Below are 14,823 nucleotides of genomic sequence, written 5' to 3'. Positions count from 1 at the left end.
TGCGGTGAATAGTGTGCTCACGTGCTGGCTCATATAACACACAGCTATCGGATGTAAATATTAACAATAATGCGCAAATAGCGAGGTTGCTGGCCCATCGCATAATAAACACAAGTTACGTAACCTTCTCACTTGACCAACGAGGTAACAACTCAAGTGAGAGGACACCCACTGTTCTTAATCATCAAACAAATCTATTGAAAACATAACATAAGAACTTATAGTTTAAGATACTTGATCAATTCCTTGGATTGTCCTCTGGAAGTTTAATATATTTCAGTGAAATGCAGTATTAAAAAAACTCTTACAATAGATATTTATGAAACATTGACTTCTAAAACCTACTCTTACTGTTGTGCTCATGTATGTTATATATTATTACTGCATGTTATCATATTTCCAAACAAAAAAAGAAAACAAATTGAATACTGCTAAAATAATTTATTAAGTTTAGCAATGTTTTAATGAATTAAATAATAAGGCAATCACGTGGTATTTGATGCAACTAGTAATGAGTATGAAGTTAAATTACAATATCAATACAAGCAAAAGCTGAGATTAATATACCGATTCGGCGTTTTCACCTATCACAATTTCTTTGGAATAAAAATGTACTACTTATTCGTTAGCGCTCGACTCTTCGATTGTAGTCATAGTCGGGTCTGTGGCAAGGTCTAAGTGCGGTTCGTCAGTGTTAGTGTTGCTACTTGCAGAATTAATATTTGTATCAGCATCTGGATTAACATTGTCCTCTTTAACTTCAGCTTCGGTGGTCGTCTCCTCTGTTGCTTTGGACTCATTAGTTTCAGCAGCCCCCTCCTCAACTTCAGGTACAATTTGTGCTAGCGTCGGAACTTCGATCGTTATAATCTCGTTTTCAGTTTCTTTGGGTGACTCCGCCACTTTGTTCTCCTCAAGTGGTCTAAATATTTCTTGTAGCGAAGAAACTTTCTTTTCTGTCGGAATTATTCTATTTAAATATACTAAAATGTCTGATAGTGAAACAATTCCTACTAGTTTATCTTCTTTATTTACTAACAATAATCGATGACTCTCAGTTCTAACTATAACTTCTAAGGCCTCATATAAAGTAATACTTGAACGACATTTCTGTAACTTTTCTTCCCAGTCTTTCTTTTTATTTCTTACTTCACTTATCGTCAACGACAAATTCGAATATAATTTTTCACTCACTAGATTTAACACTTCATATTTAGCATAAACATCAATAAGCGTACCAGCGTCATCAAGAATTGGCAAAGCTGAAACATCTTTCTCTAACAACAGTTGAAAAGCCGTTTTGATAGTCGTTTCATCAGTTACAGATACGATATTTTCGTAAGTACCGATTTTTAACTCGGTTAATGTCTTGTGAAAGAAAGTTAATTCAGGAAATTCATTGAGATACACAAACAAGAATCTCAATATCCTTTTGTGTGACAAAATATAAAGAACATCCCCGGTGAAGGGATCTATAATTAACAGACGATGGACGCGGTTCTTATGAAGTAAATTAATGGCATCATGTAGCGACTGATCCGGCCCAGCGCTACACAGAGGCTTGCGTGTTGATCGCAACAACTTCCTCCAAGTGTGAAGTGTGTGCCGTTCTAAATCTTCAACTGATAAATTTTCTTTATCGAGGTAAAGAAGAATCCTTATAAAATCTGTAACTGTGATCATGCCTACGAGGAGCTTTTTATTAGCGTCCCAAAGCGGTGCAGAACGGATACCGTGAGATATAAGAGTGGGAAAAGTTTTACGGACCAAAAATTGCGTATCAAATATAATTACTTTTGCTGACTTTGGTAAGATTTCGTAACACTTATGATATTTAAAGAAATTTAGTAGAAGCCTTGTTTTATCTCTACCCCCTATAGATATTTGAACAATTGATAAATAAGGATCATATTTAGGAAGACCCCGAACTTCTCTAAACATTTGCTTTGCTTGTGTCGGATCTAATGAAGCGTATGAGTTTTTATGATAAGTAGGTGATGTCGTCTCAATAGAAGAACGACGGATTTGTTTAGCACTCTTCTTCTTCACTGGATCGGCTGTAGATTGATTGCTTTCAGTATGAGGCTTGCTTCGGAAAATATCCATTACCCTAGTGATGGGACTGTACTTTCGAGACGATGCTCCAGTTACCGTATGGTAATATTTCTTATGAGAATCTTTGTTGTCAGCAAATTGCTGATCGTCGTGGCTTTCAGGCGCCTCTTGGCTCTCCGTCGTTTTAGTCTGTTTAGGTGCATATTTCTTAGCATCACTTTTTCTTCTTAAACGGAATATATCAAAAATAGAGCTCCGTGGACTAGACGACGTTCCATGAAATGTTTCGTACCCCTTCTCGGGCGCAGACTGGCGCTCCGCACTCGACGCTCGGGCGGTGTCAGCATTTCTATCTTTAAAGATCGACCTCACATGAGGCCTCTGTGACTCGACGCCGCGCGTTCCGAAGTGAACCGTATGTACATTACTATCTGCTACTCTAGAAGGAACTTTATCTTCAGTATTGGATAGTGTGGTAACAACAAATTTCTTTCGCTCACCAACAACTGTTTGATTTTGCGCTTCCGATTGTTTTTTCTTTTTATTTTTGTGTTTTGCCTTGCCATGTTTAGTCGGTGATTCGGTCGTCGCAGATTCATTTTCTAGAATTGGATCCATATCCAAATATATTTACTAATGATCGCTTTATACCTTTATCTTGTAACATAATCCAGGGAAATGTTTATTACCTGAAAAAGAGAAAGGAAATATTATCAACAGATGCTTATAGTATGATCAAAAATAAGATTTTTTTAGTTAAAAAAAGGGCGAACTTGTTTATTTACACACGACCAATACAACAGTATGTCATAGTCATAAACATAAATTAATAGTTTAAAAAGACTATCAAAATCACGCTATTATAAATGAACGTAAAAATCATTTCGAGACTTTTCTATTAAGTCCAAACACAGCTATGATACGATATTCCAGTATGAAGTTTCAGTATCTGCTGGTTCCATCATCAGATCAGTTCGACAGTACCATATTATTGCATTGTCGGCAAAGTTCATATAGCTAATTTTCATGTTCAAATTCGGCCTAATAGATGCGTGTTAAAAAAATCGTACATATTTTGGCTTATTGTAAATGAATCCATTGGTGAGTCGTGGTGGCCTAGTGGGTAAAGGACCAACCTTTTGAGTATGAGGGCGCGGGTTCGATCCCAGGTCAGGCAAGTACCAATGCAACTTTTCTAAGTTTGTATGTACTTTCTTGGTACGATAAACTGTAGGTCCCGGCTGTCATTGAACATCCTTGGCAGTCGTTACGGGTAGTCAGAAGCCAGTAAGTCTGACACCAGTCTAACCAAGGGGTATCGGGTTGCCCGGGTAACTGGGTTGAGGAGGTCAGATAGGCAGTCGCTTCTTGTAAAGCACTGGTACTCAGCTGAATCCGGTTAGACTGGAAGCCGACCCCAACATGATTGGGAAAAGGCTCGGAGGAGGATGATGTAAATGAATCCATTGTATGGGTGTACCTATTTATTACATGCACTGCTAAATAAAGTAAAATAATAATTTAACGCCATATATCTATCGATATCATTTAGACATATCATGTTAGCCACATAATACAATAGATTTATGTTTGCTTTAGAATTAGAACATCGCGTGAACTAAGCTTTCAAGCTTACAAGCTCTAACCCCACGAACCGCCACATATTTAGCCTAATTAACAACATAATGAATTAGATATTATTTAAAAGTTAGCTACATCAACCTATTCTGAGTCGAGAAAAAAATATATGCTTAATTTAAATACGTAAATGCTTAGCTCTATTTGACATACCAAACGTAGAAAAATACGCTATTTATTGGCGAACAATTATAAACATTTAAAAATAGCATAACCGAGCAAAGCATTTACAATCACATCACACCTACTGGGTTCGCACTTCTTGAGAAATCCATAGTTTTATGGGAGTAAGTAATAACTAACACGCAACATTTTCAGATGCGAGTCATATGCGGTCTGCCAGCTATGTCCTTTCACGATTTAACTGCCGCATAAAATAATCCTATAACACCTATGTCGTTGCTAGGCAACGCAATGCGCCAAATGCACCTATTTTACTACATGCGTTAGCTATTTGCTGTTGCATTGCGTAATCTGCAGACTACGTACCCATTCATTGTCTCGGCAGAGCATCGGAATTAGACAAATCAGTATTTTTTATGCAAAACACCAGAATATTATTACACTCGGCACATTAACACGCGTGGCTAAGTCTATATTTGACACCATTTCACTGATCAATACTTTTCTAGAGCACAAACTATGCCGTATCGTATGATTTCAAAACGTACCTGGCTTTGCCGAGAGCTTCATCTTTTTATTCCAATGAATTTCACGCACTGATTTGTAGCAAGACGTTTGCAATGTGTTATGTTCGGACTGGACACTATTTTACTGGGGTCGCGTGTTATTCCCGACGATATTGTGTGCGGCCATGTTAGTTGTCAAATTACTCGAGGGTTCTTGGGGCGACATCTGCCGTCGGGCGAGGGGAGCGCGACGTAGGGCGGCACGCCAGCCAAATCAGACCGAGGGGAATGCTATCGTCGTCTGCAGCTCGCAGTTAGACTTTCAATTCGTGAGATGTCACGGCGAACTGATTTCAGATTACAGACGTCAGGTATTTGCAGGAGATGCAATAGGGTAGGCATGGCTGATAATTAAGTGCATAGTATTGTCATTTTGTAACACAATACGAGGAACTCGGGGCTGCCACCTCTTTTTTAACAATAATATTTTTTTTCTCAAAAATGATGAGAAATGTGATACATTACAGGAAATTAGAAAAAAACCTACTCATTATTTTTTAATAATTATTTACTTATTTATTGTTCAATGCATATCACTACATAGTAAGCAAAGTCGCTTTCCCTGTCCCTATATCCCTTCATATGCCTAAATCTTTAAAACTATGCAACGGATTTTGATGCGGATTTTTTTAGTGGATAGAGTGACTGAAGAGGAAGGTATAATATGTATTATATTATTATTAGTATTGCATTTAGTTTCACTATTGCACCCGTGCGAAGCTGGGGTGCTAGTTTTATATAAATAAGAAACCAACATTAAACAATACCAATAGCCCATCTCAAAATGGGTTTTTTTAACCTATCGTATAATTAATAAATTTAATTAACCAAATTAGCGATCAAAAAGAAGTTTCATATCTATACTAATCTTTAGGGACTACTAAGTATTATAAAGAGGAATAATTTTTTGTTTGTTTGTACCTACAGGCTCCGAAAGTACAGAACTGATTTTAAAAAATTGTTCAGTGATGGAAAGCTACACTTTTCCCGAGTAACATAGGCTATTTTTATCTCGGTACGGGAAGTAGTTCCCACGGGACGCGGATGAAGCCACGGGACAACGACTAGTAATATATAAAATTGTAGAATTGACTGTAGGAACAATAGTATACCCATTTTATAGTACGGGTGGCAACCCTAACACGAACCCATATAATGCGCAACTGATAAAAAGTATTATATTCAGCTTGCTAATACTTTTCAATAAGCAGGTACAAAAAGTACTAATATACATAAATGTCAGCTTTTGTGGATGCCCCTTGAGATACAAAAACTATGATAATATCAGCATTTACTATGTAGAAAGGTTTAAACAGGGTTATCTGTGCAACGCAGAATGTATGAAATAACAATAGAATAAAAATCAAACATACATTATACTTCAATTACGTGTCTTCGAAGGTTAAAAAACAGAACGTAGAAATCGAAAAATTAGCAAACGATTTTGAGAGAACAATACTTAAGCTTCATTCTGGCTTACTTCTGGCTTGGCTACATACAGACATTCATATTTTAAAACAAAGTCTTCCGTTTTGTATCTCTGACTATTAGCGATAAAATCAAAAAATAATGCACCGATTTTCAAGCGATTTTCACTACACATACTACACACTATACTCAACAGCATGATTTTCGAGAAGGGTTTTAGTATCTAATTTGTTATTTTTTTGATATCCATTTTACTATTTTCAAAACCTCCGCGTCCGAAGCTGCGGACGACCGCTAGTTTATATATAAAACGAATAACTGTACTGCTGTTCACTAGAAAATAATCGAATGAATCCAAAATCCCTACTTCTGTTTCCTGAGTAGGTACTTATTTCTGTTACACTCAAAAGCAAACAGAGGCGCGTTTTGAAAAGTTTTTCTATGGATCATCCTATATCTATCTATGTTGCTTACTTACGGAAAGTCAGTACAATTTCACTTACTTCATGCTAGTGACTAAACTGCTAAGAGGTAGCTATAAAACGCGTTCTTAGAGCGGTTACGCACTGAATCCGATACAAGTCCAAGAAATTAATTGTACGGCACTACGTATATACAATTTCATACTTATATCTATTTCTCTAAACGCCCGAAAGTCCTGAACTTACCAATCGGTACCTTTTAAATAGAAAATATTTAATTCTAACTTTACTTTAGAATTACTCGCGTCAGGATCAGCTGAATCCAAATTCAACTCGAATTTTATATATTTACAGAAATTCGAATTAGATGCAATGTGGAAAGCGATATTAATATTCCCTCCCAATATCTGCACTTAGCACTTTCGCAGATTCGGATCACATATGCTCTTACTCTTCTTATTGCGTATTATCTTTACTTGAAGCTACGATCATATAGTTACTATGTACAACACAACATCATGCAATGAAAAAGTAATGAGAGCAACAGTGTTTGAAGGGCAAAACAAATGAATTTTATTGGCCGGGAAGTTACAACGTCGGAATAATTTGTAACAAACCCAATGTACATATTATTATAGCACATCGTGACGAATCTCGCGTCATTGAAGAATCGTGCAAAAGAAACAATCAGTTTTTATTCCGCGAAATATAACTACATAGAAACCAACCAATACAAACAATTTGTTCACTAACACAGTGCGATTGAAGGAAGACCATCACGGCAGATAATTCCAATGTGACATATGTGTATATATCAGCTTTATCAGTTTTGGCTCAATCACAGCGCATTGATTTATGCACAGTTAAATATTTATTTAACTGTATTATTCCAAGTATCCACTGCTGATCACCGTTCTTACAATAATACAATACATGTCTCGATAAGGAGGGCAGATTGACGATCGAAATATGACGTCAGATGACAGGATATTTGCTGCGTAATACGGTACCAGGTGAGAGGTACTACCCCAATATCTAATTTAATTCATACCCTGCTAAATATGACACTCACAAAAAGAAGGTGTTTCATTCTGAGCCTTAATTTTATCAATGGAGCTCGAGCCCCAATGCGCGTAAATTCTACACCCACGCACGTGAATTTATTTTTAGACCTTCAGAATATACCCATTTTTTACATATTCCAGAGATTACGAAGAGGAAGGTGATTGAGAGGAAAACTAAAGTAGCCCTGGAGAAAAATTGGAATATGTTCCTCACAGATTGGCAACAACAATCTTCCGACAAAAACCACAGAAAAAATTACGGGGCCCTTGCCCAGCAGTAGAACAGAATATGCGAACAAAAAACCAAAGACGTGACATGTGGTTAAACTATTGGACCTAACAAGACATCCTTTTAGTTACTTAATCACAAAACCATAACGAAATCCACTATAGCTACACACTTTGCAGGGAATAAGTAAAAGTGTGTATCAAGTTATTGTACGTAGCAACACAGCACTTCCACTTATCTCGGTATGACGGCATAGCGCAATCTAAATTTAGGTAAATTTTGCCCAACACAATGCGCATGCGGGAACAACGGTGACGTAGGATTTCGTCATGAATCAATGACGTCACCGTTACAGAGACACGAGGCAAACGATGACGTAGCTCGCGGGGGAGAGGGTGATGTCGGAGTGATCGATAGTCACCCGCTGATAATGATATTCCTGTAGTTCAGTGACGCTCAACTAATAGCGGCACGGGAGTAGAAACAGCCAGCCTTTCAACAAGCCACGGGTCGGCAGCTCACGTGCTACATTGACTTGCACTATTCGCATTTAATAATGCACAGGTCAGTCGTTTGATCGAACAGTCCGCAAGATGCGCTCACATGACATTCTGAACACCATGAACCGTGATCCGCTGAACCGTGGAACTGCTGAATCGCTTCCTAATGATAATTTATTTCGCGAATCTAACGTTGCTTTTAGTTATGAGTACGTACAGGTGTGAGACGATTTCAATGGACAACTTATTAGCGGCCTTACATAAGGCCTCATGTTGTTACAATATACACAGTGATGCCTTCACTCAAATCCTCCAGCCAGATATCTTAAAATCTGCATATAAATTATTTAGTGAAATCCGTGTAGTGAGGTCCGTAGTATTTGTTAATAAAACAAATATCTCCAAAAATAACTGAAAATATCGTATTTTCAAACAAATATTTCAAAGCAATAACTGCGAATAAACATCTAGAAAAACATGAATCGGTACCTATTGGTGACGCTCAGATTAACTCACCGATCGGTTTTGATACTGTTCTATTATTAGACATTTGACGCGCTTAACAGATCGCGTAATTTAATTTTTATATTTATTCCTATAAATGTTTACCCGTGTAATTCTGACTTCATCTATGGTTATAAGATATGTTACTTTGACTATGTTAGTATCGAAATTTTAACAATGTTTCTATATTTCTGAGATTATTTTGTTTTACTGTGGGAAGTATTTCCCCGGTTTATTATTATCGCTATATCCATATTCGCTACATACACTATTACATCTACGTTCCATTATATCTTATTACCTAAAATGCTAATCAAGTGTTATTGTAACATAGAAACATAATTCTGCGGTATACAATATCAAAATCAGTTCGTAAACAATGTAAGTAAGTTGGTAATAGAAATCTATACGTAATGTAGAAACTTGTAAACATGTTCTTAATACATTGCGCGAATAGCTGTACCTCCAACAGAATTAGCAGTACCTACAACATTCAAATCAACGCTTATCTATTGATCTACGGAATAAATGGAGTAATATCGTCGGCGTTAGTGATTAAGCTGTAATCAGAATTGATAAACTAGCGGTGTCACGCTGCTTTGTTCTGACAATTGATTGGGTACGACAAACAACCACTGACTTATCCAAAATATTTACAGATTCTATTCATTGGCTCCTTATATAGAGGATCTTCTGAAATATTAAAGACTCGTATTGTATCTCTGTTCAAACAACTATTCAGCCTAGTGAGATTAATATTAGATTCCAATATATGTGCATAATGTTATTAATTCAATGATACCGCTTCGACCTCGTCACCATTTTTTCATCTAATAGATAAATGTACTTCAAGTGCGCCCGTATCAGTACATATACGTACATCATGCAATGCCCTGCCAAACTATAAAAAGATTAAGATAACCAGTTCTGCAGACTCTTAACAGATTAAGAAATCGCCGGTGTTGTTTGCACAAATCTCGACTAATCCCAACATCTTCAGAAACTGATAATGGAACCACTTACATCATGAGTGCGTCAAATTATAAGCACCTGGGTACTTACTGATAGTAGAGCAAGTTTTGATATACTTTATCTAAGATTAATTGGAAAATATTCAGCAATGTTATCAATAGTAATTTGTTTATAAAATTTTGAGTCTCCTTGAAGAGACCCTGACATAATAACAACTTAGTAATCCAAAAAAGATTAAATAATTGATTAAAATGATCTAGTAGCAAATCCAATTAGAGTAACCTGTTTTAAAGAAGAATCAAGACCGCGAGCAATTTTATGCTGCTGAGAACTTATCGGCATTACACATACCTGAACAAATACATGCAAATAGTATATCTCTTGTTTTTTATAGTCTGTAAAAACAGCTACTAGGTATCTTTCCATTCTTAATACATATGAAAACAGTAATTATCAAAGCAATATAAACCTAAAAGACACCGTTTTCCCCTTTGGTATTAGGTAATAGACTAGCTCAGTTACTGAATCACATGTGATAACAGCTAAACAATAATATACGCACCAGGCCATGTGGTATACAATAGTAATTCGGGCTAAATATACAGACTCACGGGTGTAACCAGTGGTATTTTCGTGACGAGCACTTTTAAACATAACCTCAAAATGTTACACAATATACGCCCGTCAGATTTCAATATTTAGTTAATGTTAGTTTAATAATTGATGTACATAGTATACTCACAACACAGATCATTACGCTGAACCCCTCTAGCACTGACTATTTATGAACACTTCACACACACACTCGCAATATGCATAATGCAACCAATACTAGCGAATAGTTTCATATGCGTCGTGTTCGCGTTAAATCGAACACAGGTAGTTCACTAGTCGATTATGCGGACGTTGTATAACATGGACACTGGGAAGGGAATTGATGGATCCACTGTTTTGTCAGCGGAGACCGCCATGCCCAATTAGTACAATTTACAATCGAGCCACAGAGTGTTCCAACAACGCGCTGACGGCATCGAAACAAGCGAGTCGCGTTCACGGTATGGAATTCTCTCGCGGCCGCGGCCCGTTGATGCGGCTGCGTTCGCGCACCGATATGTGCCCGCACCCACACATGCGCGCGCGTATCGCCTAAACACACACAAGCTACGCATCAAATATAGATGACTCTGCCGACGGCTGACTAACACGCAGCTACTGATAAATTATTATGTCACTTATCAGTCAACTTTCACAGGTAAACATCAATAAATGTAAATAATATTCCAAATTGTTTACTAAGTGCAAGAAAATGTCAAAAATTAATGAATATGACGATGACACTGTCATGTTTTGTCGGTGGAAAAAAATAACACGTAAACATATAAAAACTTCATGATATGGTAGAGTGGACTTATGCACATGATAGATAGGATGCCTAGCACTTTTTAATTATTTAAACGAAAACAATAATAAACTACTTAAATGAATAACAATACTGTATTTCAGATGACAACCGACAATATCAGTAATTATGTATTATTTCGATCAATTAGTGTTTTAATCGAAAGTAATGAATTGTTCCGCAATTTTCACGACATACCTACCTAAGTACCTAATATACTATTTTATTTTGGCTTTCGTTTCGGTCGCCTCCCCGTCTTACCTACCTACATAATTATTATACATATGCAGGTGATACGCAGTGTTTTATTTCATTTCTAGCTAAAGTAAATAATAAATTAACCTATTATTAACTACTTGATTTTTTTGTTAGCTTTCCTCCTTTACTGCAAATATTTTTTGAGCAAATACTTGGACAGAAAAACCAAACAGACAGTCGTACAAATACAGATAACAACCATTAAAGGCATTAACTAGTAAGTTCATATCTATGACAACTTCCTTCTGTTGACCTTTGAATATTGCGTGGGACAACAACTAAAACACGTGTTTTTTGTTCTTACCAAGTAAACTACTCGTAACTAATACAGGAATTTACTAAATGTTAGTAAAATATTTACTTGTTATAAAAAATATTCGTAGGTACATACGAAGCCGATTTAAAATAGCTAAATAAAAATAACGATTTTAATAAAGAAAACTGTACCTCCATCGACTTTTGGAAAGTTCAAGATATCATTAGAGAGTTTATTTTCCCTTCCCTTTTATCGTTCCAGAATTTTCTTGGCTCTCGTGGTTTTCGCTACAGTGCGTCCGATTTTTTCGGAAATTACGTTTAACCTTTAAAGGGGATTTTTCGTTTTTCGTAAAAATAGCCATCTCCTGACAACTCTTCGAGAAAATCGATTTTTGTGTGGAATCATCAAAGTAGCAGGCGTGGGTGTGACTGCCCATCCACTTGATAGAATTCATTAGTCGCCTTTGCGACACCCACAGGTTCGGTTATGGGTAGCCTATTCTTAGCGGGGCCCGGCACGATGTACCTACATCTTATATGCACAAATATATCACGTACATACCTACCTACAGTACATAGGTACTGTACCTACCATATTAACCTTTCTACATGTTCTTATTTAAGTATTATCCCTCAGTTTTGCTACCAAGAAGCAAAAATAAGCAAAGTAGTTTTCAGCTATTGGTCGATAATTGCGATCAAAAAAATTATGCAATAAATTAAATTTTATTTTAAAAAAATATTCAATTTAGCAAATTATGCTGCGGGTTGTTCGAAAGAGATACCGCGGCCCCTGGTACATAAAAGGCCTATGACGGAACACGACGATTTTAGTCAGTAAGAGTCTGACACTCCCTCACCGCTGCTAACCCACAGCGGGAGGGGTCATTTGATGATTTTACGTCGATAAAAAATGTAGCAAATTATGATGAAGGTATTGATGGAATATACAGATTTGATTATAGAAAATCAGCAGATAGTATAACAAATTGGCAATTTGGCATGGACTGTGCTTTTAACAGTAGTCACAATATCACGCACAGTTATTACACCTTTTTCACCAGTTCTTTGTCTTTTCTGTAAATAATTGACATGACGGTCCTTTAATTTTTTTTAAAATTAGAAAACAATTTAAAATCAAGAAGTTTTTTTAAGTCCTAGTTCGACTTGTTAGTAATACCTGTGGTAACTTTGAAATCTGTCCCAAAAGAAAAGTGGGAGATTCCTAAAAAAAGGGTGGGTTGCTTTATTACAACTCCTGGTACTGAGTTGCGTTCCTGAAAATGGTTAAATATAGGCTCCTTTTTATGAGGGAGTTAGTAGTCATCTCAGCACCATTCAACCACGAAATCAAACTACAGCTATAAAATAATTGCGTTAATTTTTGTATGTTACTATTTAAAATCAACAGGGTTAGGATTCACAAAAAAAACTCGAAAGATATTAAAGCTGTATTCAAAAATGTCATATATCAGTTTCTTTAACTATTAAGTGCCTCGCAGCAAAAAATCATATGTTAGTGTTATTTCACTGGGCCGTATTTCGGACATTCTGACATGAGTACTTACTATCCACATGTACAACCGTGACCTTGCAGATAAAAGTTAATAATCTGCAAATTATAATGAAACGGTTCAATTTTCCTGCTACAATCGATGTTATAATGTTTGTTTTTTTTACTTTAATGAATTTAAAACGTATTGATCAGTTATATGAACTTGAACTGTAATAGAGCATTTTCTTTCAATTAACGCTTTGAGAGAGACTTTTGCTACTTTACTGTATTGAGACCTATTAAAGTGCTATACAAATTAAAAGGACTTTAAATCCAGTAAGAAGTTCTAAATTAAAAATATATAAATAATATTTTTAAGTAACAATGCCGAGTAACACTTTTACGAAATCAACACACCAGCTTTTTTTACATATTAGGTATACTTTAGTCCACGTGCACTGGGCACGTGTGAATGAAAATCGAATCATATATTACTCACACATAAATGAAAATCTAATACACCAATAATATACAGGTATTCACGTAGTATCTTCAGTCAAGCATATCGGTGCAAGTTGTCGTGTTTCCCTGACCTTCATAGTTTATGTAATTTTCTCAACAAGTAAGCTACGATCGATGAATTAATTGCACAGCTGTAGAATTCATTACTGTATAATTCATAGTGAATCACAATTTCCTCGTTATCATTACGAGATAATGGTATGTGAACAGTGAATCATCTGAGCAAACAATGTACTCATTGTCGTTTAAACCTATATATCTACTTATGTATAACGTTTAGTCTAGAAATACAGACTTACTGACGGAACCTATCAATTAAAATGAAGAATTAAGGAAGTATTTATTAAAACTAGACAAAGGTATGTTATGTGCAACAACCAAGTTCAAAACAAGATGTGCACCTACTTGAGTAGGTCAGTTTCATGTAAGTGACTGACATAACAATAAGTACATGATAAGTTTATGGGACATTTGTGAGCTGCGCTACTAACTACATGGGTAATTATTACACAAAAGTAATGAGACTTTTACATAAGTTAGCGCTTTTCTTGTTACGTCGTTATATTCGAAAATATTTGATGGTAGTTAATTCTGTAGTCGACCAGTGACAAGCCGTAAATACATCCAAATTTTATAACACGGAAACAGGACAATAATACCTATAAAAGTGTTTGATAGATGGATTAGTCTTTTGTCGATGAGTCGGCGATAGGACGACATCGATTATAATGTAAAATTAGAATAACTGGACGGTTGCCCGTTCTGCGAGCAGCAAATAGTACTGGGGCATGCGACCAATCGTAACAGCCGCAAATACATGCACCGCGCTGAATGCGGACACCGCGAGGAAGACAACAACCCCCCACAGCAGCGCAGCTCGCGGCGCCCGCAGCCTCGCTTGCGCAATCACCAGCACGCGAGCCTACTTATCTCACACAAACCCAGCTCCGCGAACTTACATTGTATTCGGACCTAATCAAATAGTCCTGTGATCACTCATACTAACGAGGCGTCATATTGTACGTGCGCTCCAAACAAATAAGGCTCATTCATCATGCCGTTCACGAGCTACCGATAACTTAGCTCACATCAATTGGTGTACGAAACACAATACAAATATTTAACTGAGCCGGCTGAACAACGGCGCAGATTTCTTGTTAACAGAGTCAAGATTGAAGCGTACAAAAATGACATAATGTAGGCAGTAATGCCTCATCGGTTACGCATACAAAAGATGGGAGAAGTTATTCCACGGTTGCATTTTATGACTTAAAGTTCATTAAAGTTCCACAGGTGATAGTTTTCAGATTTTTGCTGGAAAATCCAATCAGTTGAAGGCCTACTGTTAATCAATAGTGCATAGTTCTTTATCCACTATTAGCACTTGCAT

At 36.5% G+C, this 14,823-nt stretch overlaps 1 protein-coding gene across 3 annotated transcripts; it reads right to left on the bottom strand.

Moving 5' to 3' along the window:
- Window positions 1-426: 426 nt before the first annotated feature.
- LOC110371898 (uncharacterized) lies at window positions 427-10,718 on the bottom strand. Of its 3 annotated transcripts, none has more exons than XM_021328335.3 (2): window positions 10,244-10,718; window positions 427-2,744 (listed from the first exon to the last, which is right to left on the bottom strand). In XM_021328335.3, exon 2 carries the CDS (start codon window positions 2,671-2,673, stop codon window positions 619-621), a length of 2,055 nt encoding a protein of 684 aa, XP_021184010.3. In that variant the 5' UTR covers window positions 2,674-2,744; window positions 10,244-10,718; the 3' UTR covers window positions 427-618. The 3 variants fall into 3 exon arrangements, with proteins under 3 accessions (XP_021184010.3, XP_063891199.1, XP_063891198.1); XM_064035129.1 differs by lacking the exon at window positions 10,244-10,718 and adding an exon at window positions 10,064-10,227; XM_064035128.1 differs by lacking the exon at window positions 10,244-10,718 and adding an exon at window positions 4,365-4,667.
- Window positions 10,719-14,823: the final 4,105 nt, after the last annotated feature.

This window comes from Helicoverpa armigera, chromosome 6 (assembly GCF_030705265.1).
Source record: "Helicoverpa armigera isolate CAAS_96S chromosome 6, ASM3070526v1, whole genome shotgun sequence".
NCBI classification, from domain to species: Eukaryota; Metazoa; Arthropoda; class Insecta; order Lepidoptera; family Noctuidae; genus Helicoverpa; species Helicoverpa armigera.
The sequence above is the reverse complement of the archived record's forward strand: the minus strand, read 5'-3'. Positions and strand labels throughout refer to the sequence as shown.

Bases quoted from the DNA above. Each gene is read 5' to 3' on its own strand.
- LOC110371898 (XM_021328335.3), bottom strand. From the start codon at position 2,673: ATGGATCCAATTCTAGAAAATGAATCTGCGACGACCGAATCACCGACT.